Here is a 26,747-nt window from a genome sequence, read left to right as displayed (position 1 = left end):
AGAAATGGTATTAAATATTTACTAAATGATGATTTAACTCAATTCAATTAAACACCTACTATTATATAAGAAAATGTGGTAGACCCTGGGAATACAAAGATAAAAAGTAGTTCCTGGTCTCAAGGAGCTTACTTACTTACTTATCTTATTGGAAGATATAATACATTAACAAAGGAGTAAACACAAGATAATATGAAGTGGGGAAGAATACCAACCACAAAGGGAAATTTTCTAGGATGAAGTAGCATCTCAGCTGAGCATTAAAGGGAATAGATCATTCCAAAAGTAAAGATAAGGAAGAGTAACTCATTTTTGAGGTAGAAAAATAGCCAATGAAAAGGCACAAAAGGAAGAAATTGAACATCATATTTAAGGAACAAGAGGAAGGCAATTTGACTGAAATATAGAGTATATGTAAGAGAGAAATGTAAGATAAGTCTGAAAAGGTAGGTTTGAGCCAGATTATGAAAAAATGTACATACCAAATAGTGTAGTTTGTATTTTGTCTTAGTAGAAATAGGGAGCCACTGTAGAGGCTTGAGCAGTGGGGTGATTTGCAATCATAAATCATATATTTAGAGCTAAAAAGATCTTCAAAGTAATCCAGTACACTCTTTTTACAAATGATGAAACCAAAGCTCAGATGATATGACTTTACTGAAGCCACACAGGTAGTGAGTTGTAGATCAAGGATTTAAATATTCCAATATGCAGACTTTAGCATTCTTCCCACCGTCAGTAATCAAATATGTGTTTCAAAGAGATTATTTGGAATTTTGTGAAGTATCACTTAGAAAGATGAGTGAATAACCACATGGAGACAAATTGAAATATTTTTGCAGTGTTCAGTTTAAGAAATGAAGAAGTGGAATATTTGAGAACTGGCTGAAAATATGAGATGAGGAGAAGTTTAGAATCCAGGATGACCTTAAAGTTGTATATATGGTTAATGAGAAGAATGGTGGTCCTTTTAACAGAAATAAAGGAGTTTTATTGAATATAAATATGAAATATAAAGATGAGGGAGAGTTTTACAGGGTGATAGTAGTTGATTCTGCCCTAGACATGTTGAGTTTGAGATAATAGAACAATAGTAGATAGCAGAGCTCTCTAATGGGCAGTTTGGTGATGTGGGATGACAGTTCAGGAACACTTTCAGAACTAAAGTTCAGAATTATCTGCTTTGGGATGACAGGTGAACCTGTAGGAGCTTATGAGAATTCAAAAGAGAATAGGTCCTAGGACAGAGACCTGAAAAATCCCCCTTACAGAGCATGAGATTGCTGAGGGTCCAGCAGTGAATAAAAAGGGAAATTTCAATAATATCAATTAATTATACTTATTTAAGATTTTTATTTGTCATGAAATCACATTAATGTATGCTAAGTGGTACAAGTTTTAATACATTTTTCAGGTTTTCTTACTGTTTACATTTAGTTAATGGGATGCATTTCACTTCTTGTCAGCAAGTAATTACTATACTCAGGAATCATGTTTGAAACTGATTTTTTAGAAATCTGAAATCTAACCTTAGTGCCTGCCTCATTTTCCGAGTTTCCTTTCTTGAAAAATCGGTGTTCCCCACTGAGATTTTTCAACAATTTGGACTCTTTAATTTATTTTTCATTGGTGTCCAATTTGCTTTGTATGGTTTGATTCAAAATGGCAACGAAGATTATATTCCTTTAGAAAGCTATTACTTCTCAGCAAACAAGGCACAATATTTTGTTTCTCATGTAAATAACCAAGTATCTGTTTGTCCACTCCAGAATAAACACTCTGTGTTCTGATTTTATTTTCCAATCCTTTTTATCACTCTTTTTACAGTTACCCCAAAAACTTTAATGTTAGAACCAAAAATTCTCCACAGCAGCTGCTCACAGGAAAGGAATACTGAACTGAGTATCAGACCTTGGAGAGAGTGCCAGATACTCATGTAACTTGGAGTACTGCAGGAGTCATCTGTGTTAGCATGTAGCTGCACTAATTTTGTCACTGTTCAATGCCAGTAATGACCAAAATCACAGCAAAAAGATATGAGTCTCACTCCTTTCAGACTAGAGACAGATTGATCATGGTTGGTTGCTGTGGAGCACATGACAAACAGGAGAGAATATGCAGTGGCAACCCATCCACCAAGTTACATGAAGGTTACAATAGTGACTAGTAGAAGTGGGTTAAATAGGGGATGGACAAAGCACTTGTTACAGCTTTTCTTTGTTTTACATCCTTTACATTTACATTTACATTTTTTGAGGGCTGTCCAAAATCATTTGATAGGCTGCAAGTGTCCCGCAGGCCATATGTTGTACAGGCCTGACCTAAAGGACAGATAGAACTGGAATAGGGAGCTAAGTGAATGTCCATGGAGCAAGTATGAAGGAAAGGTCACTGAAATCTGGCTGCCCCTGTCGTATTGCCTCAGAACCTACTTAAGGCAATGATAGGTAAATTCCCCAGTAAGGGAGAAAGATGACTCAGCTTTACAGTCTGGCACAATGGGGACATTCACTATCAAAAAGGGGAGGACTAAAAAAGGAAATGATGAGTAAATATAAGGGAAAATGTCTGGGAACCATCAAAGATTTCAAAAGGAAGAGAATTCAGTTATAAATCTATACCTAAACCAGATAAGCTCATAGAGATGTACTAAAGTTAAAAGGAAGGATGAGTACTAAAACCTCAAAAAAATGCAAACTTTTCTAGATAAATATAAGACAAGGGAACAGAACCAAGATGGTGGAGTAGAGGAACGGACCTGCTCTAGCTCTCCCATAGCCCATAAAATACCTGTAAAAATGACTCCAAACAAATTCTAGAGCAGCAGAACCCACAAAACAACAGAGTGAAAGAGATTTCCAGCCCAAGACAGCCTGGAAGACCTACAGGAAAGGTCTATTATACTGAACTCAGAGCGGAGCACAGCCCAGCTTTGGCCACACAGCACAGCATGGACAGGATTAGAGCAGGCCTCAGGGTGTGGAATCACAGGTAGCAACTGCAGTTCCCAGATTTCTCAACCCACAAACACCAAAACTCTTTCACATGGGTGAGAGGGGAGCATAGTCCAGCTCCACCCTGGCACCAGGGTGGCAGCAGCGTCCACTTTTGGAGCCCTCAGCCTAAAGACCCTGGGGGAATCGAGTAGCTGACATGGATCTCAGCCCTGAGTGGCAGTCCCGGGCTGAAGAGGAGCACTGGTGCTGGCATGGTGGAGCTGGTGATGGCTGTGGAGAGGGAATCCTACTTGCAGATTCTGGGCAGAAAAGAGTGTTTGTGGTTGCCTATAGACTAGAACACAGGCCAGGAAAGGAGTAAACTCCTCTCCCTTGATTGTGCCACCTTGGAGGAACTGAGAACTTACAGGTCAATAGAATATACCCTCCACTTGGCAAAGGACTCAAAAGTCAAGTATCTGACTGGGAAAATGCCCAAAAAACAGGGAAAAAATAAGACTGTAGAAGGTTACTTTCTTGGTGAAAAGGTATTTTCGTCCATCCTTTTGAATGAGGAAGAACAAAGCATACTATCAGAGGAAGACATCAAAGTCAAGGCTTCTACCTCCAAAAAAAATATGCAGTGACCTCAGGCCATAGAAGAGCTCAAAAAGAATTTTGAAAATCAAATAAGAGAGTTGGAGGAAAAATTGGAAAGAGAAATGAGAGTGATGCAAGAAAATCATGAAAAGGGAATCAAGAGCTTGCTTAAATGAGACCCAGAAAAATACTGAAGAAAGTAACATCTTTAAAAATAGAATAACCCAAATGGCAAAAGAGGTCCAAAAAGCATGAGGAGAAGAATGCTTTAAAAAGTAGAATAGGCCAAAAGGTAAAGGAGGTTCAAAAGCTCACTGAAGAAAACAGTTCTTTAAAAATTAGAATGGAGCAGATGGAAGCTAATGACTTTATGAGAAACCAAGAAATTGTGAAACGAAACCAAAAGAATGAAAAAATAGAGGACAATATGAAATATCTCATTGGAAAAACAACAGACCTGGAAAATAGTTCCAGGAGAGATAATTTAAAAATTATTGGTCTACCTGAAAACCATGATCAAGGAAAGAACTTAGACATCATCTTCCAAGAAATTATCAAGGAAAACTGCCCTGATATTCTAGACCCAGAGGGTAAAGTAGAAATGGAAAGAATCCAGTGATCACCTCCTGAAAGAGATCCAAAAAGGAAAACTCCTAGGAACATTGTAGCCAAATTCTAGAGTTCTCAGAGTAAGGAGAAAATATTATAAGCAGCCGGAAAGAAACAGTTCAAGTATTGTGGAATTTCAATCAGGATAACACAGGATTTAGCAGCTTCTACACTAAGGGATTGAAGGGCTTGGAATATGATATTCCAGAGGTCAAAGGAGATAGGATTAAAACCAAGAATCACCTACCCAGCAAAACTGAGTATAATACTTTAGTGGGAAAAAATGGAATTTCAATGAAATAGAGGACTTCCAAAAATTCTTGTTGAAAAGACCAGAGTTGAGTAGAAAATTTAACTTTCAAATATAAGAACCAAGAGAAACATGAAAAGGTAAACAGGAAAGAGAAGCCTTAATGAACTCGTTAAAGCTGAACTGTTTCCATTCCTACATGGAAAGATGTTATTTGTAAGTCATGGGACCTTTTTCAGTATTAGGGTAGTTAGAGGGAATATATATATGGATATGTATGTATGTGTATATTATATATGTGTAGGTATGTATATGTACATGAGTATGTGTATGTATATGTATATGTATGGGTATATATGTATATATACATATATATATATATATGGAGAGAGAGAGAGAGAGACATAGACAGAGGGCACAGGGTAAGCTGAATATGAAGGGAGAATACCTAAAAAAAATAAAATAAAACTTACTGTTGAATGAAATGTACTAGGAGTAAGAGAAAGGCAGAGGTAGAATGTAGCAAATCCTCTCACATAAAAGAGGGAAGAAAGAGCTTTTACAGTGCTGGGGAAGAGGGAGGAGATGAAGGAAATAATTGAGCCTTATTCTCATGGGATTTGGCTTAAGGAGGGAATAACACATACTCAACTGGATATGGAAATCTATTTTACCCTGCAGGAAGGGAAGGGGATAGGAAAGGGAAGATAATAGAAGGGTCAGCAAATTAGGGAAAGGGATAATCAGAAGCTAATATTATTGTGGGAGGACAGGTCAAGGGAGAGAATGGAATAAATGAAGGGCAGGATAGAAAAGAAGGAAATGTGGTTAGTCTTTTACAACATAACTATTATGGAAGTATTTTGCATTGTTACACATGTATGACCTACGTTGAATTGCTTGTTTTCTCAATGAGGGTGAGTGGGGAGGGAGGGAGAGAATGTGAAACTCAAAGCTTTAAGAATGAATGTTAAAAATTGTTTTAGTATGCAACTGGAAATTAAGATATACAGGCAATGAAGTATAGAAATCTGTTTTGCCCTGTAGGAAAATTGAGGGGAAGGGGGATGGAAGAAGGGTAGGAAATAGAAGGGAGGACAGATTGGAGGAAAAGGTGGATGGGGTACATACTGTCCTGGGGTGGGGAGATGAGAAGAGATGGAGAGAAAATTTTGAATTCAAATTCTTATGGAAGTGAATGTTAAGAACTGAAAAATAAATGTTATATATTTTTAAAAAAAGGAATATAACCCTAAATTGTTTACTATAACCAAACTACACTTATTAAACTTAGGATGTAGGAATGTATCAATATTCAGAAAACTATAAATAACCATATTAAAAATAAAAACACTCAATCACGATTATATCTATGAATAAGAAAGTGTTTTATTTTTTCTTTTTAAATAATTAATAAACAAATGTAAGACAGTGGAAAAACAGGCATTGGCACATATATAACCCCAAAAGAACATGGCACCATAATTACATGTTCCAAGGTGGCTCAAAAGAAAATAAAAATCATGAGAGAATGTTAGAAGGGGAGAAATAGAAATAGAATTTATTGGCCTCCACAATAGAAATAACTTTTAAAATAAAAAAAGTAAATCTGTAGTGATGATGAGATTCAAATAGAGTGGTGAATGAGAAGTCCTTTATCTCAAGTACCACTTAAAGCCACTTTAGCAGACCATGAGATGCTAATAGACTGTCCCTGGTGAGCAGTAGAAGAGTTAATGTCAAAACTCTGATTACTTCATCTCCCCACCCCCTGTGCCTATGTGTCTCTGGTAGCCTCATCTCTCTGCCTGTGGCTGGTTTTACTCTATAAGAATCCTTAGCCTCTCCTGTTGTGGGGGGGAGGTATCTTCCTTAACTGGAAGTTGTAACTCTTAAACAGGAGTCTTCCTTAAGCTGTGTCTCTTTTAAAAGGCAAGGGAGCCTGCTTGGTATGGTGTGCTGTGTTGTGTTACCCTCAATAAAGGCCTTTATTTGATTTGGAGATGACCTGAACAAATTCTTTCGGGACAACCTTATACTCCAACATTTTGGGGTGCCCCTGAACCTCTTCAGTGGCAGGTCTCTCCAGAGAAGTAAAAGACAACAGAATTAGAATACAAATATAGTGAAGGACAACCTAAAGAAGAGAAGCAAAAGGTAATGATGCCAAAAGAATACTTTATCTTAGCACAAACAAAAGCCATTGATCTTGAAGAAAGGATGCTTAGAAACACTGGGATCATAAGTCTCCCAGAAGAACATGTCAAGTGAAAAAATATGACACCATAATTTAGGAAATAATGCAAGACCTTCCCAAAACTTCTGAATACAGAACACAAAGCACCAATAAAAAGAACCTAGAAGACCCTCAAATGTAGAATAAAGGAAATTCAGATAATGCAAAACTATGCTGTAACCTACTGTGCTGTAACCCACTTGGAACCACAGAAGGAAATGGAATTATATGTTCTAAAAAACAAAAGCACTCAATATACCACCCCAAATAACATACCTTGTAATTTGAACATAATCACCAGTGGGGAAAAAAATGGACATTTAACAAAAGTGAAGCATTTGACCCATTTTTTTAAAAAATGAGCAGAATATTTCTCTTGAAAAAACTCCAAACAGAAAAATAAGAAGGGTAAATAAATACAAGTGTCAGGGGGAAAATACCTCACTTCTAGAGATTATTTTAAAAAATAAATAAAAATAGAAAGACTAACTTGTCTATCTGATTTTTAAAAGGAGTAGAAGGAATGAGAACATTAAACAATTTTCTGGGTGCCCTAGGGAACAAACATAAAAACAAAATTTAAAGAAATAGAACAAATGATGTTGCACAAGGAGGCCTGAAATATGCTATGCATCCCACAACTCCTTTTATGGATAAATCATTGTTTTCTAGGACCAAATTACGGAATTAGAGGGTAAATAAATGGGAAAGGTAAAGAGAAGTACAGAGAGAAATGTGTGATATAACCAAATTAAGCCCATGAGTGAGCAATAAAAGGCAGATCATTTTCATAGTTTCTCAGAGAGAAGAGGAACTACAGGAACACAGGCAAGGTGGCAATGGAAGGACCTAAAATGAGAAATGAAATGGAAGATTCTAGAAAGGCAATAACATAGAAATTGGTTAAAAGTAAGAACTCAGATTTGGCACTTTTAAAGCTTTATTTCTATGAGGAACATAAAAATCTTAAGAAGTAATACATGTTATACAGATTATTAATCAAAGACTAAAAGTACAAATTAGAGAGAAATTAAAGATATTTGATGATGAAAAGAAAAAGGTAAACAAATTCTTAGGAAAATGGCATTAAAAGGGGAAAAAACTAAGTTGAAGGAAAGAGGAGGAAGGGAATAACTTAAGTGAACAGGAGGGGAAAGGAAGCAAGGGGAGAATGGATAAATATATAAAAGAAAGAAATCAGTAAGTTCAGTAAAACTTTCAAACTGCCAAAACTATGGAAGGGGTTGACAAGTGGAAGTGGAACAGGGAAAGAGAAGTATTTCATCAAAATAGATTAAGGAAAACTAGTAACAGGGACAAAGTACTGCTTTAAAAGAGAAAAGGGAAATGTTCCTCCCCCCAAAAAAATTCTAATTAAAAAAACCACTTAAGACACTAATAAGAAAAATGTAAACCCAGCTCCAGTAACTTTAAATGTGAATGGATGGGGCAATCCTGTGAAATAAAAGAGAGTAACAGATTGGATAAGAAAATAAATCCCACAGTATATAATTTACAAGGGATACATCTAAAAAGGAAAGACAAGCTTAAATTACAAATTAAAGGGTAGAACATTATTCATCATGTTAATCCAGACAACATTGGACTTTTCCATGCCATGTTGGCAAAGATGACAAAAGACAAAAATGGTAACTATTAGGGCTGTGGAAAGATAAGCATACTGATGTACTGGTCATGGAGCTGTGCACTGGTCCAACTATACTGTATATGGGGTCAGAAGTAGACAGCAGAGGATTGAGAAAATGAGTAGTAGGTTATAACAGGGAAGTAAAAAAATGTAGACAAACTTTCTAGGAGTATGATTATGAAAGGGAAAAGAGATATAGGATAACAGTTAATAGCTTAAGGTAATAACAGGGTTTGATGGTGGTAGTGGGATGTTTATTGTTTGGTTTGGTTTTTAAGGAGAAAGGAGACTAGAGCATGTTTGTATATGGTGGAGAAGGAGCCAGAGGATAAGGAGTTAAGATGAGAGAAAGGTCCTTTGTATGTAATTTGGGTATATATAATAGTCAAGATGACTTAGTGACTCAGAGTTGTTTTTAAAAAATATTGCTATTACCATATACAACATTCTCTTGGTTCTGCTCATTTCCCTCTTCATTATTTCATGCAAGTCTATCCATGTTTTTGTTCAATCAACAAGTTCATCATTTCTTATAATATTCCATCACAATAATATACAACATTTTGACTATTAGAAATACCCAAATTAATTACAGATGACCTATGGAGATGCTATCTGTGTCCAGAGAAAGAACTGATAAATAGATGTATAGAAACAAAAGAAAAAAGTTACCTGATAACTTTCCCTGGGGCAGCTAGGTGGTGCAGTGGACAGAGCACCAGAACAGGAGTCAGGAGGACCTGAGTTGAAATCTCACCTCAGACACAACACCCACTAGCTGTGAGACCTTGGGCAAGTCACTTAACCCCAATTGCCTCATCCTGGGTCATCTCTAGTCATCCTGATGAACATCTGGTCACTGGATTCAGATGGCTCTGGGGAAGAAGTGAGGCTGGTGACATGAACAGCCCTCACTCACTCGAAACAAAGTCAGGTGCAAGTCATGTCATCATTTCTCTGATGGCCTGGTCTTCTTCAGCAACAAAGGATGAACACACCTGATAACTGTATATATTTAAAAGGAATAGCAAAAGGTACATAATAGATTTGCAGTTTCGTGTGCAATCATCTTTTTTATTCTCCTATGCTAAGGAAATGCTTGTGTTATTTCATAAATTAAAAGAGAGAGAGAGAGAGAGAGAGAAAGTATGGTACAGTGGAAAGAATGATAGCTCTGTCATCAGAAGACCTGGTTTAGAATCCTCATTTTTCTTCTTTCTACTTGTATGACCTTGGACAAATCATTTATCTGTTCTGGCCATTGGATTTGCTCAACTAGGAAATTAGGTTGTTAGACTTTAAGGTACTTTTCAGTTCTAAATCCATGCTCATTCTCTAGGGGAAAAAGGAGAAGACAGGTTAGGCTAAAGGATGAGATTGAGAGCCTAGGTGGAGGAGTTAGCATTTTGGCTAACAGAGAGGAAAACAAGAGAGTGCAAAATAGAAAGTCATGACAATCAGATTCCAGGTATACTGTGGGGAAGAAGAGGGAGCTTGAAACAGAAAATCTCTATTTTCTCAATAAAGTAGGAAGCAAATTTCTCTTCTAAATTGGTAGAAGGTGGTATAGACGGTATAACAGAAAAAGCAAATGTTTGTAATAATCACTATAGAAAATGTGATCACAATGATTACACAATTAAAATACAAAACTCATTTATGTTAAAACACTAAAAAAAAAAAGTAAATGCATGTAAGAGCTAGAAACAAGGTAGGTATCCATTGATTGAGGAATGGCTAAACAAATTATGGTACATAAATAAAATGGAATATTACTATACCAAAAGAAATGATGAATATGATGAATACAAAGAAGCAAGGAAACATTTAAATGAACCAAGGCAAAACAAAGTAAGCAGAGCCATGAGGACAATATACACAATGATTACAACAGTGTAAAAGAGAAGAACAATGCAAAATCATCAAAGCAGAATGTTGTGAAATTATGAAGACGAAGGTTGGCCCCTGAGAAGAAATATAAACAGAAAGCACTTCTGCTCCCTGCTGTGCAGAGGCAAGGGGTTCGGGAGAGTAGAACGTTCAATGGAATGTCAGATTTTGTGTGTGTGTACTGACTGGTGGTGTAAAAATACACAACAAAAATCATTTTTAAAAGGAGCGTATGGAAGGGCCTTTAATATTGTTTCCTTTAAAACTAAGCTCAGATGTCTTATTCATGAAGCCTTCTTTGGACTCTCCAGCTGCTAGTACCGTCCTCCCTTCTCTCCAGTTATATTGTAGCAATATATATGTGTGTATGTATATATATACATATGTGTGTATATGTATGTGTGTGTGTGTGTGTGTATATATATATGTGTACATGTTTTCTGCTTTGTGAGAATGTAAACTCCTTTATTAAGGACGTATATTGTTTGGTTTCTGTCTTTGTATCTCCCTTGCCTAGCACAATGTCTCGCACATTACTGTGTGAAAAGCATATCATGTATATTAAACTGAGTAAGTGTCATTTGCAGTGAAGAAATTCTGGAAACTTTACCACTGAATTCAGGGGAAAAGCAAGGATATCCCCTGCACTATTATTTGACCTAATATCAGAAATACTGACTATAGCAATAAAATGAGAGAAGTTAAAATATAAGCATGAGTAAAGAGGAAACAAAAATAGCCCTAGCTGCACATGTTGGAGCAGCTAGGTAATGCAGTGGGTAGAGTGCCAGGACCAGAGTCAGGAAGACTCATCTTCCTGAGTTCAAGTCTGGCCTCAGACACTTACTGGATATTTGACCCTGCAGAAGTGACTTACTTTTTGCCTCAACATTGTGAGATAGGTACTACAAGTATTACCATGCTTAATTTACAGATGAGGAAAATGAGGCTAAGAGAGGTTAAATGATTGGCCCATGGGTCACATAATTAGCAAGTGAGAGATAGGATTTAGACCAATGTCTTCCTGATTTTTCAAGGCAAGACCAATATAAAAAATGAGTCACTTGGGAATAAGGTTGTTAAACTTTCTGTATTCCAAGCAGAGAAAGAAAAACCAACTCATTTAAAAGAGACACTTTATGTCTTTTAGTAACTTGGTAAATTTCCTTTTGAACCAAAGAGATGAATCCATCATAAGCTTCTGATCTATAATGTGCTGTGAACAAACTTGTTGCTGAACCAAATTAAAAGGGATGTGAATTGAAACATTCTGCAAAAATTCAATCATAATTCTAGACACATTATTTTACTCCTTTAAGCATGTCAGACCTTTACTATAACTAATTACCATGCTTTGCATAATTTTAACTTCAGATGGTACAAATCTGAATCCATGCAAACATTTAACAAGATCCAATATTGTATGAAGATGATCCAGTTTAAATTGTGTACCAATTAGACAACTTAATAGTAAATTCTAACTGGAGGAGATATCTATAAAAATGACATTTTATTACAGCAAAAAATTTTCTTTGGGCTGGTTTACTTATAGTGAAGTTGCTTATATTTCTATTTGACAAACAGAAAGAATGTAAAGGCTAATTTCCCTAGGGAGTAGCAAAGATAAATCATGGTCAAAAAGTTTGCTTTATATTTTTGATCACTTGCAATAATAATTAAATATGGATTAAACATTCAGTTGAGATCACAAGTTTTAATTTGCAGTCTGAACAATAATTACTGATAGTTAACATTCACATGTATTTTTTCTCTTTTGAATATCTCAACAATTGCCTCAGTTTCTCATCTGTAAAATGAAAAGGAAATGCTAAATGACTCCAGCGTCTGTGCCAGGAGAACTCCAAATGGAGTCATTAAGAGTCAGTCACAACTGAAACAAACTGAACCATAGCAATAGTTGCAGATAATATAATTTACCTAGAAAACTCAAGAGCATCAATAATTTAAAAAAACAACTGTGATAGTATATTTTATTTAATTACCAGGATACAAAAATGGACCACAAGGTATTTGCAGTTCAGTCCAGTATTAATGGTAAAGGTTATAGAAAGGGAAATTTTATTCAAAATTCATGAAATATCTGAGTCACCCAACTAATAAACTCTCAGGAAACTTACACACACACACATACAGACATATGTAAAACTTTGCAAGATTAAAGGAATATGAACAGGGAAAGAAAGAGATTCCTTTTTCATAGTTAGGTTCGCTAATATGTCAAAAATTACAATACTACCTAAATTAATTTGCTGATGTAGTACTTATATGTATAGAGGCAACCAGGTGGCATTGAATAGAACACAAGACCTGGAGTCAGGAAGACTAGAGTTCAAATCCAGCCTTAGATACTTATTAGCTATGTGACCCTGGCCAAGTCTTTTAACCTCTGCCTCCCTCAGTTTCCTCACCTATAAAATAGGATTAATAACAACACACACCTCACAGGGTTGCTGTGAGGATCAAATGAAATAACATTGGTTAAAGCACTAAAGTGCATTGCTTGGTACATAGTAAATAAATGATTATCCTCTTCCCCTTACACCATTCAAACTACCAAGTTTACTTCTTAGAAGTTGACAAATTAATAAAATTCATTTGGAGGAACAAAAGACCTAGTATTTGGTCCTGATTTAAAGAAAAAAAAGATAGATGGAAAAGACTATATACAAAGCAAGATCTAGAAACAAATCAAACAACGATTAGTAAACTCAATTACACAAGTTACTGGCAGGACTTCTTTTTAAACAAGAACTGCTGGGAAAACTGGAAAATAGTTTGCTTAATGACAGCTTTAAACCAGCATCTTATGTGATATGCTACTATAAACTTCAAATGAGTAAGTAACTTAATTATAACAGATCATCAAAGAATAGAGGAAAATCGAAAGTTACATTTTTCACTTGGTTAGAGGAAGAATTAAAAATCAAAGGATAACAGGGATCACAAAAGAAATTAACTAGTTCATATAACATACTAGCTTTCCCTCCCTATCTCATAATAGCTATAAATGTAATAAGGTTGTCATCTCTGACTTAGCATCCAAGTTATTAATAAAAATATTGAATAGGCCACAGACAGAACCCTGCAACTTTCTATAAATTACCTCTTTCCAGATGGATATCCATAATATCCATTAATCAACATTCTTTGTGTCTGGTCAATCATCTATATTTTTTTAAGTTTCAAACATATCTTGGTGTACTATCAGTATTTTGAGAATTGACATTGAGGGAGGTAAATTTTAGTCAAAAACAAATGTATGATCCAAAAAAAGATATCAATCTGAGACCACTTAGGGGTAGGGATAAACCTTACCTCCCACAAACCCCCACAGTACAATCATTGATGTATGTAATACTTCCTGAGTCCTCAAGAAAAGGCATTCTCTTTGAGAAGTGAAGGATATGTTTACTTTAGAAGAGTTCTACCCAAAAGTGCTAAAACCGTAAACTACCCATAAAGCCCAGCTATCCAGAATAACTCATTCCCCAAAAGTTATAGTCAACTGAGCTTCACTATGTTTCTAGAATAGTATAGGAGTGCTAAGCATGGAGCCTAGATGCTCAGATTTGAATCCTGCATTACATCCTTCCTTCCCCTTTGTATGATCATAGGCGAATCTCTGAGATTCCATGTTCTCATTAATTAGAGAGAATATTTCTACTTACTTTGCAGGGATTTTGATAGAAAAGCATTTTAAAAAAAAACCCCTTAAAGTACTAAATTAAGGTAAGTAGTTATTATAACAACATTGTTATTTCTCTAAGCATTTCCTGTAGTTCTTGAGGCCATGTGAAAGGAAGATACACAGGATTCATACTATAGGTATTTCTGGGGACCATGATTCTTAGGAAGAAAAGGCAAGGAATAAGGACCTTTGTCAAATTGTGACTGAGGTCCTAGCTTCTAAACTTATTTCAGAAGCAATAACACTGGGAGAAGAGAACTCAGCAACTGAGTAATGATAGCTGATGTTTAATAATAGCTTTTTAAGTTGTTGTTGTGTGAGATATATAGATATAGATATATATACACATATGCATACATATACATATACATATATGTAAAATTTCAGTTTATCCTCACAACCCTGTAAGAAAAGCAGTATAACCATTAATAGGCCCTTTTTATACCTGAGGAAACAAATTCAGCAAGATTCAGTGCTTTGCCCATTTTAGCAAGTAAGTATTGGAGTTACTATTCCAACCCAGGTACTGCCTGACTGTAAGTCCAGAACTCTTTACACCCTGCTGCCTTTTACCAACACTCTCCTGGAAAGTCTCAGAATCAACCCATAGTCTAAATCCAAGAACCCCATAGGAAAATAGGGAATTGTCCTTCCCAGTCTATTAGATCATAGTATAGTTCTAAAGAACTTATTTTTGTGTAATTCTGATAGCTCTATCAGATGAGGCTGGCTTAAGGATTTATCTGTAATTATATATTTGCCTGTATACAGTTATTTGGGCAGCTAGGAGAGAGCAATGGATAGAGCACTGGTCTTGGAATCAAGAAAACTCATCTTCCTGATTTCAAATCTGACATCAGATTTAACTATGTGACCCTGGCAAGTCACTTAACTCTGTTTGCCTCAGTTCCCTCATCTATAAAATGGACTGAAGAAGGAAATGGCAAAGTATTCTGGTACCTTTGCCAAGAAAATTGTAAATGGGGTCATGGAGAGTCAGACACAGTTGAGTAGACCAAACTACAATATAGTCATAATCATATATTTTACAGATGTCTTAAATCTTAGAGCTAGCATAAAGGCAGCTTGGCAGAGTGATTAAAGCATTGAATATGGAGTTCAGAAGACTTGGGTTCAAATCCTGTCTCCGATCCTTATTTGTCATCTGATCATGAAAGTCACTCAATCTCTCTAAATCTCAGCATCTTCATCTATAAAATGAGGGGGTTCAACTAGACAGCCTCTGAGGTCCCTTCCGATTCTAATCTATGGTCCTATGAATTGAATGGAAAAATAGAACCTTTCCTAAATGTTAAAGACAGTTTCTAAATGTACAACCCCAATTCTAAACAAATCATAAACTTCCAAAGTGAAATAAAACAATAATAGATAGGCACAATCAAGAATGGATGAAAGAGGCGGAACATCTGAGGGAAAAAATAAAGAGGTCAGATTTTATACAAATGTCTTTGTGATAACCCAGACCAAAATGTATGAGGACTGAAAGATCTTACTTAGTTTCTCAGAGTAAGCTCCTTCTGGGCAGGATCTGTGTTAATTGTTTTGGATCTACCACAGCACCTGACACAATTCTAGGGACAAAGTAAATTCTTGATAAATACTTATGAAATTGATTTGAATTAGAGTGCCATTATTGACCTTATCCCTCTTAATAGCATGGATTTGAAATCTGTCCTTGTTTCCTTTAATAAGTATAGATTCTAATGATTTTCAAATCCCATGAAAATCAGAAGAAAGCAAAACATTTACCACTTTTTATGATACGTGCAGACATAATTTACTATAATGCATCACATCTTTACTATATTTATTGAAATTTTCCACCATTCTTTATGGCTTCTTGGGAGATGAGGGTGATTCAGTAATGGAGATATGCACAAATCAAATAGATGTCAAATAATGATGTTTCCTATAAAGACAGTAAGTATCTTATTCAAAAGTGTTTTTCATCTTAACTTCCTATCTGATGGAGGGTTTTCAGAGAGCAAATGAAAACTTAATTATGCAGATCATTACATAGACATTCAACATACAAATATTTCTACAGAAATTTTTTCTACCAAAGGGACAGTAACAATAAATCAAGTGATCAAAATAAAGTTTTCCAATCAAGTTTTCCATTGGGGGTTTCCTTTTAGCAAAATTGTCAAAAGTGTTAAAGAATTTATTCAGACACATCTGCTCTGCACAAGGATAGAACGGGATCTAAAGGTGGTGATACAATTCTAAGAAAGTGAATACATGAGCTTTTTTTTCTCCCCGTCACCTTCACAAGTAAATTGCTTGAAACAACTAACATCTGCTGTTTTGAAGCTTAGTGTATTGAATGCTCTTAACCATTTCTCAATCCCACAGTCCTTTATCTTGCTTCTCCTGCTGCGTTCCCACCACCCCTGATCCCATTAGCAAACCTTGAGACAGCCTCAGCCTTACCAAAGTGCAGCTTTGGTTTCAGCTGCTTTTCTGCAAGAGGAAGTGAATGTTGGGGGTTTTTCTCTGTGGCACAGTTGTGATAAAGCTGTGGTGGTCTTATCTCTCTTTTAGGTAGTAGCTCTTTATGACTACACAGCGCATCGATCAGATGAGCTAACCATCCATCGAAGTGACATTATCCAAGTGTTGTACAAAGATAATGATAACTGGTGGTTTGGCAGCCTCACAAATGGACAACAAGGTTATTTTCCAGCTAATTATGTGGCTGGTGAAAGTAAGTTTTATGCTCTTTTCCTGATATACTAATGTGGGTATAACTGATGGTCTAAGATTTTTATCATTTTCTACTGTTTAATTTGCTGAGCTGATCATAGGATCAGAGAAAGAGGGTTGGAAAGGACCAAAAGGTGATCTAGTCCAACACCCTAGTTTTACAAATGATGAAACTGAGGCCCAGAGAGATGAAGTGGCCTGTCTCTAAGTAATCTGTGTGTATAAATAATCGACTGAGATGTCTGTTCATTTCATGTTTTCCTCTCCAAAAAAGAAAAAATAGGATCACTAACACATCAGAAATCTATTGCGTTCGGAGATTGGGTAATATCAGCCTCACTGTCTGTAATCACACATGGTAACCCTCCAGTTATCAACCTTCTTCCCAATACCCCTTTTTCCAGTCACCTACTTCACAGAATTTGGGCAGCTTTCAGTTTCCCACATCTCCTCAGTTCTTGAGCACCAAAGAGCTCCTAATTCTCTGACTCCTAGTTTGTAAGGTTGTAGATGTCAGTCTCAACCTGTTACTCTCTCCTCCACAATAGATTGTTTCATCCCCCAAGTAAATGGAAAGGAAGACTTTATTTTAGAAAATGTAAGTTCATCTAGAAATTCAGATCTGACTTGCTAACAGCTGTAGATTGACTACCAGATCCCCAAAGGTGAAAATAAAACTGACATGAATATAAATTGACTTGAAAAGAAAAAAGGAACTAAAAAAAAAAAACCAAAAACTCCTCATCACAAGGGAAGTAAATTAATCTTCTATTGAAGTAACCATTGGTTCACCAGTTAATATAACAGTATAAAGAAAAAGAAACAACACGAAACTAAGAGCCAAGAGATCTCAGCTCCAAGCCCTATTCTTCTCTCTCATTGACAAAGCTTAAGGTCTTGTGCCTGTCCCTTAAGCACCTGAGCCTCGGCTTTCTAATATGTAGAATGAGCAGACTGGATTAGAGATTCTTTAAGGTCACTTCTAGCCCTAACATTCTTTGTTGGTAATTAAATGATATATAATCCTAGGATTTGGACATAATCTTCAAACCCTAAAATTTAGAGATCCTAAATCAAAATGTCTTCTAGACAGTTCCCAAACCAATACTGATGGGTTTTATCCAAAGTTTGTTTCTAAATCATTTGGTTTAGGACTTAAAATTATCTTTCCTTTAAAAACAAATAACCGTGTAAATGGATGTCAGATTCTGCTACTCATCAAAAGCCTGCTTACCTCATAATATAGGCAGCAAGGTGTCACAGAGTGCTCAACCTGGAGTGAGGAAGACTTGAATTTAAATTTGACTTCAGATCTTAGTGTTCAAATCCCTTAATTTCTGTCTACTTCAATTTCTTTATCTGTTAAATGGGATTAATAATAGCACCTGTCTCCAAGGGTTGGTGTGATGATAATAGGAGGTAATATTTGTAATCTTCAAATTGCTTTATAAATGCTAGCCATAAATTTGCCTCTTTTCAACTTTGGCCCACTCCTTCAGGTGCTTTAGAAGGCAGCTCAGTGGTGAGGTGGCTAGAGCGCTAGGCCTAAGTGAATGTTTGTAGCACAGTGCCTGGAACACGACTGTTGTTCTTCTTCTTCTTGTTCAGTCATTTCAGTCCTCTCCAACTCTCTGTGACCCCATTTGGGCTTTTCTTGGCAAAGATACTGGAGTGGTTTGCCCTTTCCTTCTCCAGCTCATTTTACAGATGAAGAGACTGAGGGAAGCAGAATTAAGTGACTTGCCCAGGGTCATGCAGCTTACAAGTGTCTGAAACTGGATTTGAACTCAGGAAGTTGAGTCTTCCTGAATCCAAGCCCAGTGCTCTATCCATTGTACCACCTAGCTGCCCCCTTCACCCCCCTCTCCCCTGTCAGCACATAGTTGGGGCTTAATAAACATTTATTTTCTCCTCCCCTTGCCCCAATATAGCTGAACAACAATAGTACTGATAATACTTCATGATTTATCAATCAGGCTTACCCATTCCTACTTTTTTGGACAACTATATTGAGGATTAGAGGTCACATGTTGAATCAAAGAAGAGTGTCCATCTTTCCTGAATGCAGTGCCAGCACCAAGCAAAATTTTTGAATTTGTCAAAATTTCCCATCTTCCTTTCTGTGATTATTCTTTGGGGCCCCAGAAGTCCAATGCCCTCCTCATGGTATTTTGAGCTTCCTGCAGAGATGCTTTATACAGATTACCCCCACCCCTGAAAGTGCTTTATGTCTTAAAATGACCCACATCCCCTAATCAAAACTTTCATTCAGTCCAAGACAACTTATCTTAGATAATAGATGTTAGGAGGCAAGCAGTCTGTTGTTTATAGGATAAAAATGAACTTCTGTTTACCCTTTCCCAGCACGGACCCAAACTATCTCCCCAATCTCATGCTACATTATTCCTTCTCCCTCACTATGTGACCCGGAACCAGACAAACTGGCCTTTTTTTTGCTTTTTATGCATGACATTCATGTCTCCTATCTCCATTTCCTTTGCACTGGCTGCATGTGGAATGTTCTTTCCCCACTACCATCTTTCTTCCTTCAATCTTTCTTTCAGTCTTTCTTCTTTCAAGTTCCAACTCAGCTCCCACTGTTCATGTGACACCTTTCTTGATTCTCCAGCCCCTGCTTCTCATGTCCTCCCCCCCTAAGTATCTTGTATTTTACCACTTTTGTCTTCTTTATATTTATTCTGTATTTACTTAATACAAATATTTACGTATTGATCTTCTTCCTCGTTAGACGGTGAGCCTCCTCAAGATTAAGGATTGTTTCTTTTTTTGATATTTGTATCCCAGCTCCTAGCACACTGCCTCACACATAAAAAATGTTTAGTAACTGCTTGTTAATTGTCTGATGCAGTCATTCATTCATTCATACTGGCGAAGGCTTGTCCTTTGGCCCTCAGAGTTTTTTATTTTGTTTTGTTTTGTTCTTAATGTCTCAAGGATGCTTACTAACCCTAATGAATCTCTGAATGTCAGAATGTCAAACAGAAACGGTGAAAAAAAATCAGACAGCCCTGTCAATCCCCAGAACAGTTTCTGCTTTTGACAGTTCCTTTGCTTCTTCCATTTCTAAATACATATATAATGAAATAGTCATTAACAAGGGGGACTGTTGGCCTCCTTAGTAAAATATGCCTTATTTAACTCTTCCCTGCTCATGATATTTCCACAGATCCCTGCCTAGATATCTACATATCACATTTCTGTGTTTTTAATCCTAGAACAGTATGATGTCCAGCCACCAGAGATAGCACAAAGGCCTTCTTCCTATTTCTCTACTAAACAAACTGAGAAAGAAAAGAGATCTCCAGCTCCACAGGAGGTAGATACTTGAGAGAAAGGGAATTTTTATGTTTTGAATGTACATCTTTATTTCTGTTCTTTCAGGATAAATTACTGATGAATTGTAACTCTTGTTTCTTGATTTTATTATGTGTTGCTTTGATTATACATACTCTACCTTCTTCCTCAACTACAGTTAAGTGATATAGATATTTGTTTTTATAGATACATTCTCACAGTATGTTTAAAAGTGTGCCTGCTTTGTTGGATGGGATCCAGCTCCAGTTGTAGGAATGTGCTAATGTAAATTTTAGTTCCCACCCCCCAAATGTTTTAGACAGTAGAATCCCTTTTAAAAATTGGCATCTGAGCATATTACAGACAGTGTTAGGATTTGGTTAGTAAGTTAATCAGTTGAGCGTGATTTAGTCCTTTTTTGTGATCCTAGCACTTAGTGAGGCTCTGTTGTAGAAGTAGACAATTAAGGGACAGCTCCAGACTGTGATGACCTACCTGGCTTCTTATTGCATCTAGGGCCACTTAACCTAACTAATAGCTAGTACTTTATTGGATTCTAGGATTGAACCTGTCTCTATGCTTGGAAACAGAGATAAGTAGTCCTAGGTCGTTATGACCAGCTCAGCATTGAATCAGTCATACTGTTGGTCATGCACTATACTCTGATTTGTTCCTGCTTATTCGCATTTAAACTTAGAATCATAGGATCGTATATTTACTGAAAGGAACTTTAAAGACCATTTTGTCCAAACTGCTCATTTGACAACTGAAGAAAAGACACAAATAGGAAGTGGTAGAGCAAGATTTAAAACCTAGACTTCTACCTTAAAATTCCAATACCACTGAATCCCATTTTCCCTTGAAGTAAGTCCTCAAATTTGATTATCCTGAAAATGAATTCTGCCTGCCTTGTTAATGAGTACTACTTTGGCCTCCATGGATCACTTGATCCACTCTCCACATAGATGAATGCTCTCAGTGCTCTACTGTCCATAGGCCTTTTTGTAATGGTATATGTATCTTGACCATTGCATGCTGGTCTCTTAGTTTCAAACATATTTTTAGATTCACACTTCTCAGTGTCCCTCCTCTAAATAGCCAAGTCCTAGTCTGGAAGGTCCTCCAATCTAGGCCCCATGACAAACTGTATTCCTGTCATCTGGAGGCCATACTAGCAAAGTTAAGAGAGACCATCACTAGAAGGTGGGTAAAAGAAACTTGTCAGCCATGAGAACCAATGAAGACAACTTGCATCAATGTGCAGAGGGTGAGAAGGGGCAGAAAGGGTTGTAATCTGCAATCAATAAAGGAAATGTCCACACTGATGGAGTCCCAAGTGAAGTACTCAAGTAAGAATTATATTCAAATGATATGGTACAAGCTAAAGTGCTGTAGTATGCGAATGTGGACCAGAGTAGTTAGAAAAATTTTCATGGAAGAGATGGGACTTCAATTGAACCTTAAAGAATGTGAGCATGTAGTAAATCTGCAGACAGTGTTTATATGTGTGTGTATGTGTCTGTGTGTGTGTGTGTACATATATTATGTCATTATTATGTTTAGGGTTTTATTCTTGATATATTCAAATTCATGCAGTATAGTCCCTAGTTAGTATATTTTGTTTCTACTTGGAAATGCATGATGTATACCTTTAGTCAATATGTGACTAAAAAAAAGAATTACAGAATAGAAAACTTGGATTCTAGTTCCAGCTTTACCAACTGCCTAGCTGTGTGACATTGATCAAAGCACTTACCCCTTTTACTCCTTGGTGTAATCTGAAAATAATAGGATAAAAATCAATGAACCTCTAAGGCCATTTTTGAGCTTCAAAATTCTATACTTCTATAATATTCTTAGGCAGGTAAAACTATTAAGATATCTATACATATGTAAAAGGAAGCCTGTAAGCTCTGGTTTTGTCCTAGATAACCAAAGTCTCAGGAATATGATGAGACATGAGGTCTTAGAGCCAGATCCTTAAGAAATGAATGACTAAAGTTCCCAACATGATGAGAATTCTAGTATGATCATGTTTCTTGAGCCATATGCTGGATGTCCCTGAAGTCTTGGTGCAATTTTAAGCTTTAATAGCTGTTAAAGCTATATTAGCAATTAAACATGGAAAGAGCTATTTAAGCTATTAAAGCTTAAAACTACACCAAAACTTTGGGGAGACGTTGTATTTAATTACTTCAATAAAATAGGTTTGGTTTCAGAGGAGCAAATAGAGTCTTAAAGGTCTTTCCCTGAAGTCACTCAATTAGTTAGGGATAGGATTAAAATTAGAACCCAACTTCCTTGACTCTGAGTCTAGTACTGTGTTTGCTACTATCACTACTACATTACACAGCCCCCCAAACCATGAAACAGATCATAATTTGTGCCACTATCTATCTCTGTCTCCCTCTTTCTCTTCCCATGTCTCTATCTCTGTCTCTGTTATCTGTCTGTCTTGTCTCTCTGTTTCTGTCTGCCTTTCTCATTCTTATTTTGTATTTTCTTCATTGTATCTGACCTTCTTGACACACTATTCCAGAACTGTACTCCATAAACTCCTATTAAAAACTTGATAGGGTGTTTTTTTCCTTCCTATACTAACTCAAGACTAAGAAGCAAAATTATACCATGTAACAACTTGGCAGCTGCCAAGCCTTAAAGGTTCGTCCAAGTGGAACACACCTGCTCACCTGCTGAATGTGCCAGGTACCTTCCAACATTGCACTGATTTCATTGAATGGTTGATGGCTAAGAGCAGCACATGTGTGCTGGCATATCTCCTATGTGAGAAACAGAGGGGCGGAGACTGAGTTAGTGGGATTCCAAGGAGGCCCAAACTCCTAAATTGTCAGGCACAGAGTTAAATCCCTAAATCAACAGAAATCCAAGCCACAGCAGGTGGGAAGGGCTATGGAAATGAAGCAGAGAGTTTGCCTGAAGGCTCATTCCTGAGTTTTTATGGAGGAGCACTGTAAACTACCCAGAATGATAAATTGTAGAGAAAGTATTGATGTTATCCGGAAGGACACTAATTCAAGAGCTTTGAAGAAATCTAGGCTGATAGTGCTGGCTAGTTTTCTCTTTGAGGTTTTTGCTTTGTTGTATACTAAATATAACCTTAGTGATCTGCTTATGTAGGGAAGAAATTTAGAATTCAACTTTTTAGTAATAATGACAGCTTATATGTCTGCAGTGCTTTAGGATTTACACTTTCCCTATAAGAGTCCTTGGAGGTAAATACTGCAGTTATTCTTGTCATCTTTTATAAGTGCAGATACCAAGGCTCACAGATTAAAGGAGTGCCCATCTCTAGTAAAGTTGGAGCCAAGATTAAAATCTGGATCTCCTGTCCGCAAGTCCAGTGCTCTTTTATCAGACCTTTCATTTTTAATCCCCCAAATATCAATAGATTAGCAAAGCTTCCTTTCTTCTTTTTCAACAGATACAGCATATACACACACACACACATACACACACACAGAGATATACACACACATATATTGCACCCTGTATAGATACAGTCTTAAAAAATCATTGGTAAATAAAATTTAGAGTCATTTCCTGCCTATGGAAAAGCTGTTGTTCATGTCCTCCAGCGTTTTTGCAATTAACCATTGTATTGACCAAATGAAAAAAAAATACTCAAAAAAGACTTTCCAATGATATTTTGCATCTATGTAGTACTCTAGAGGTTACAAAGCACTTTCCTCTAAACAACTGGGTGAGTTAATGTAAATTCCTCATGACAGATAGGGAAACCTAGGCTTTGACTTGCCCAAGGTCATGCATTTAGTGTAGATAGTCTGATTTGAATCTGGTATGCTTTCTACTATTAAAAGGAATGAAAATTATATTTTATTCTTAAAATTGTTAGAACTTATGTAAGGCTTAATTTTTTAAAATCAATTTGAGTAGTGAAGCAAAATTAGCTTAGTAGGTACCCTGATTGAATTCAATTCAACAAGCATTTATTAAAAGCCTACTATGTGAGCAGTACTATGGTTTAGTGCTAAGTATACAAAGATAAAGGGCATTTAAGTGGCATAGTAGATAGAGCTTGGGACACAGAAGAAGGAAGACTTGAGTTTTAAATCCTGCCTTTGATATTTACTAGCTAAGGGGTGGTTCAGGGAGGATAAGCACCTTTGGGCTTAACTGTGAGGGCTTGCAAATCTTTTTCCGGGCTGTTTATTTACCTTTGGTGTCCTCTTGATTCACCCATCTCTAAGTGTAACTCTAGGAAACTGTAATATGCTCAGTGGCCACACCCTAGTAATCCATCTCTGCAGAGGGCTAAACAGGTTGAGGGTAAACTACAGGCCTTAAACCCATGGGAATGAGGGGGGTGGGGTCTACCCCAAGCATGTGAAGACTTCCCTTAGTGGAATGGGTGGATGAGAACGTCCACAAAGGTGGCTAAAACAGTATCTATGGAACACTTAAAGAGTTTGGTCAGACATCGAAGACATCAAGGCCATCCACTACATCTTGGTCCATGGCCAGTCTTCTTGACTTTTGTCTTGTAACTGAACTTCAGTGACTCTGGAAAAGAGCTGGAGGTTGACAACTTTGCACAACGCTGTCTCATTTAAATCCAGTTAATATGACAGTCAGGACATCACCCCCAGGTGTCATTGGTCCTCTTCAAAATTTTAAAGGCTGACCAATAACCCTGGGCAAGTCACTTCACCTGTTTGCCTCAGTTTCTTCATCTGTTAAATGAGTTGGAGAAGGAAATGGGAAACTACTCCAGCATCTTTGCAAAGAAAACCCAAATATTGTCACAAAGAACCAAAAACAACTAAACAACAACAGCAAATGAAAAGATAAACAATCTCCCACAAGAAGCATTTTGTTGGGGTGATGCAATCAATATGTACACATAACAATAAATATAATGTGTATAGAAAATTAATACAAAGTAATTATTGGAGGAACTGCTCTGTCAACTAAGAAGATCAATCCTTATATTGAGTTGAGGTGTAATGTGAGCCAAGGATTCCAAGAGAAGGATGTTAAGGAGGAAGAGGATTCTAGGCAAGAGGAAATGGCTTGGAGAAGGACAGGAAGCTAGAATGTCATGGAGATGAAAAAGGGGAGGAAGGAGGTTAATCTAGTTGACATATTAGTAGTACATGAGGAAAAAAGTAGCATGCCAGATTATGAAGGGCTTAAATACCTAGTACAGTTGTTTGTATTTTAACTGAGTTGAAAGAAGGGAACAAAGAGGAGAGATTTATGGATATAGAACAGACAATTCTTGTTCATTAATTGGATATATAAGGTGAGAGAAAGATTAAAGGCTGAGGATTAGTGAAGGTTAGCCCTTCTTGAAACCTTGGGAGATAACTCAGAGACAGGCACCTGAGGGAAACAGGAATTGGATGAGTGGTTCAGGGGAGGTGTCAGGCAGCTGTAGGCCAGGGGAAATGAGATGTAGAAAGTGGCATGACAAAGAGCCTGTCTTGACTTTGCTCAAAAGCTGTTTTCTAGAATCATCCACCATTTTAATATTGCCTTCCTTTTCCAAGCACTTTACCTGAAATAATGTAGAATTGGAATGAGATATGTTTCATCGACTCAAATCGAAGTCTTTTGCAGTTCCAGGATTCTGTTATTGAAAATGTGCTATCTTTGGGTTAAGTGCAAATAGCATGAGTTGTAGCAGCAGTGAGAATATGTGTTATGGTTGATTCCTGCAGTTTAGTAACATAGGCATGAATTATAGGTTCAGACAAAAGCAAGTCCATTTGTGTGTGATGGAAGATAATATCCAAATATGAAATGTGCCCTGATAAAATTAAGCTATATCCCTTGGCTGCTACTTACTCTATTTACACGATAAATTAACTGTATGCAAACCTTTGCTTCCTGTATCTTGAGTTTCTTAACTCCAGAGCCATATTAGGTCATCACGATCTTTAATTACAACATAAAACTGCCAATGTAAGTTCTTCAAGAAACATAAAAGGTAACTACTGTATTTAAATATGTTCCCATCAAAGAAGACATGTAATAAAAGATCCTGTTTAAGCACATTTGTTACTCATTTGACTACAAATTGTTTGTACTTAATGCTTCTGATCAACACAGTTGCTCCTCTTCTGTCAAAGCAGGTGTGTCTTTGCAAATGAGAGGATGGTTCCCCAGTGCAAGTGCCCCCACTGTATCTTAACTTCAAGAGAAATAGAAGGATAACCTACATGCCTGGGAAGGATGTTCCAGGACAAAGATGTGAGATTATTTTTCAGAAACAAATTAGGATTATTTCTGACTAGGAAACTCCTCCTTTTCAGGACCAATATGGTTCCCTTGTAGGAAACCACACCCTGCCTAAGATTCTGCTTGCTAGAGATTGTTGTGGGGGTGAGGGCAAGTTATTTCTCATCAAGGCATATGAGTTCAGCCATGCTACTGTTATTTTCAGAAAGAGTTCCCCTGTCCTCCTTTTATTCCAAAGAATAATATGAGATTATAATTTGCTGACCCTTGTTGGTTGCTTTATCTGGAGACTGGGCAATAACCTTAAAGTCCTACCGTGTGCCTATTCCAGTGGGTTAGACTGTAGCAGGATTTCACTGTCAATGATTTTTGTCATGCAGAATTTCAGTGCTGTATGGAGAAGAACATGCATATAATTTGGGCAGGAAAAACCACTAGGATTGTAAATTGTAGTCCTATATCATCTTCTTTGGCCGTATACATGGGAATAAAATTTCATTTTATGTCATAATACTTATGCCTTCTGACCTCTATCTTCTTTGTTCCCTGGCATATTTATCCAGAAACCTGAAAGAATGAGAGATGGAGTTTGGGAAAAGAAATAT

The 26,747-nt window shown here is 36.8% G+C and overlaps 1 protein-coding gene across 10 annotated transcripts in view; it reads left to right on the top strand.

Annotated features, from left to right (window-relative positions):
- Positions 1–26,747, top strand: part of AHI1 (Abelson helper integration site 1) — a 279,355-nt gene that overhangs the window by 198,057 nt on the left and 54,551 nt on the right. For 4 of the 10 annotated variants that reach the window (XM_072643415.1, XM_072643414.1, XM_072643413.1 and 1 more), the window contains 2 exons: positions 16,444–16,606; positions 19,842–19,942. The exons of 3 other annotated variants lie outside the window; for them this stretch is intronic. In XM_072643415.1, the coding sequence (XP_072499516.1) occupies positions 16,444–16,606; positions 19,842–19,942 (264 nt within the window). The remainder of the gene's footprint in view (positions 1–16,443; positions 16,607–19,841; positions 19,943–26,747) is intronic. 3 more of the 10 variants (XM_072643419.1, XM_072643418.1, XM_072643420.1) reach the window with 1 other exon arrangement.

The sequence above is a fragment of the Notamacropus eugenii genome, chromosome 2 (genome assembly GCF_028372415.1).
Source record: "Notamacropus eugenii isolate mMacEug1 chromosome 2, mMacEug1.pri_v2, whole genome shotgun sequence".
Classification (NCBI taxonomy): Eukaryota; Metazoa; Chordata; class Mammalia; order Diprotodontia; family Macropodidae; genus Notamacropus; species Notamacropus eugenii.
Note: the sequence above shows the minus strand (reverse complement) of the source record. Positions and strands in the feature narration are given on the sequence as shown.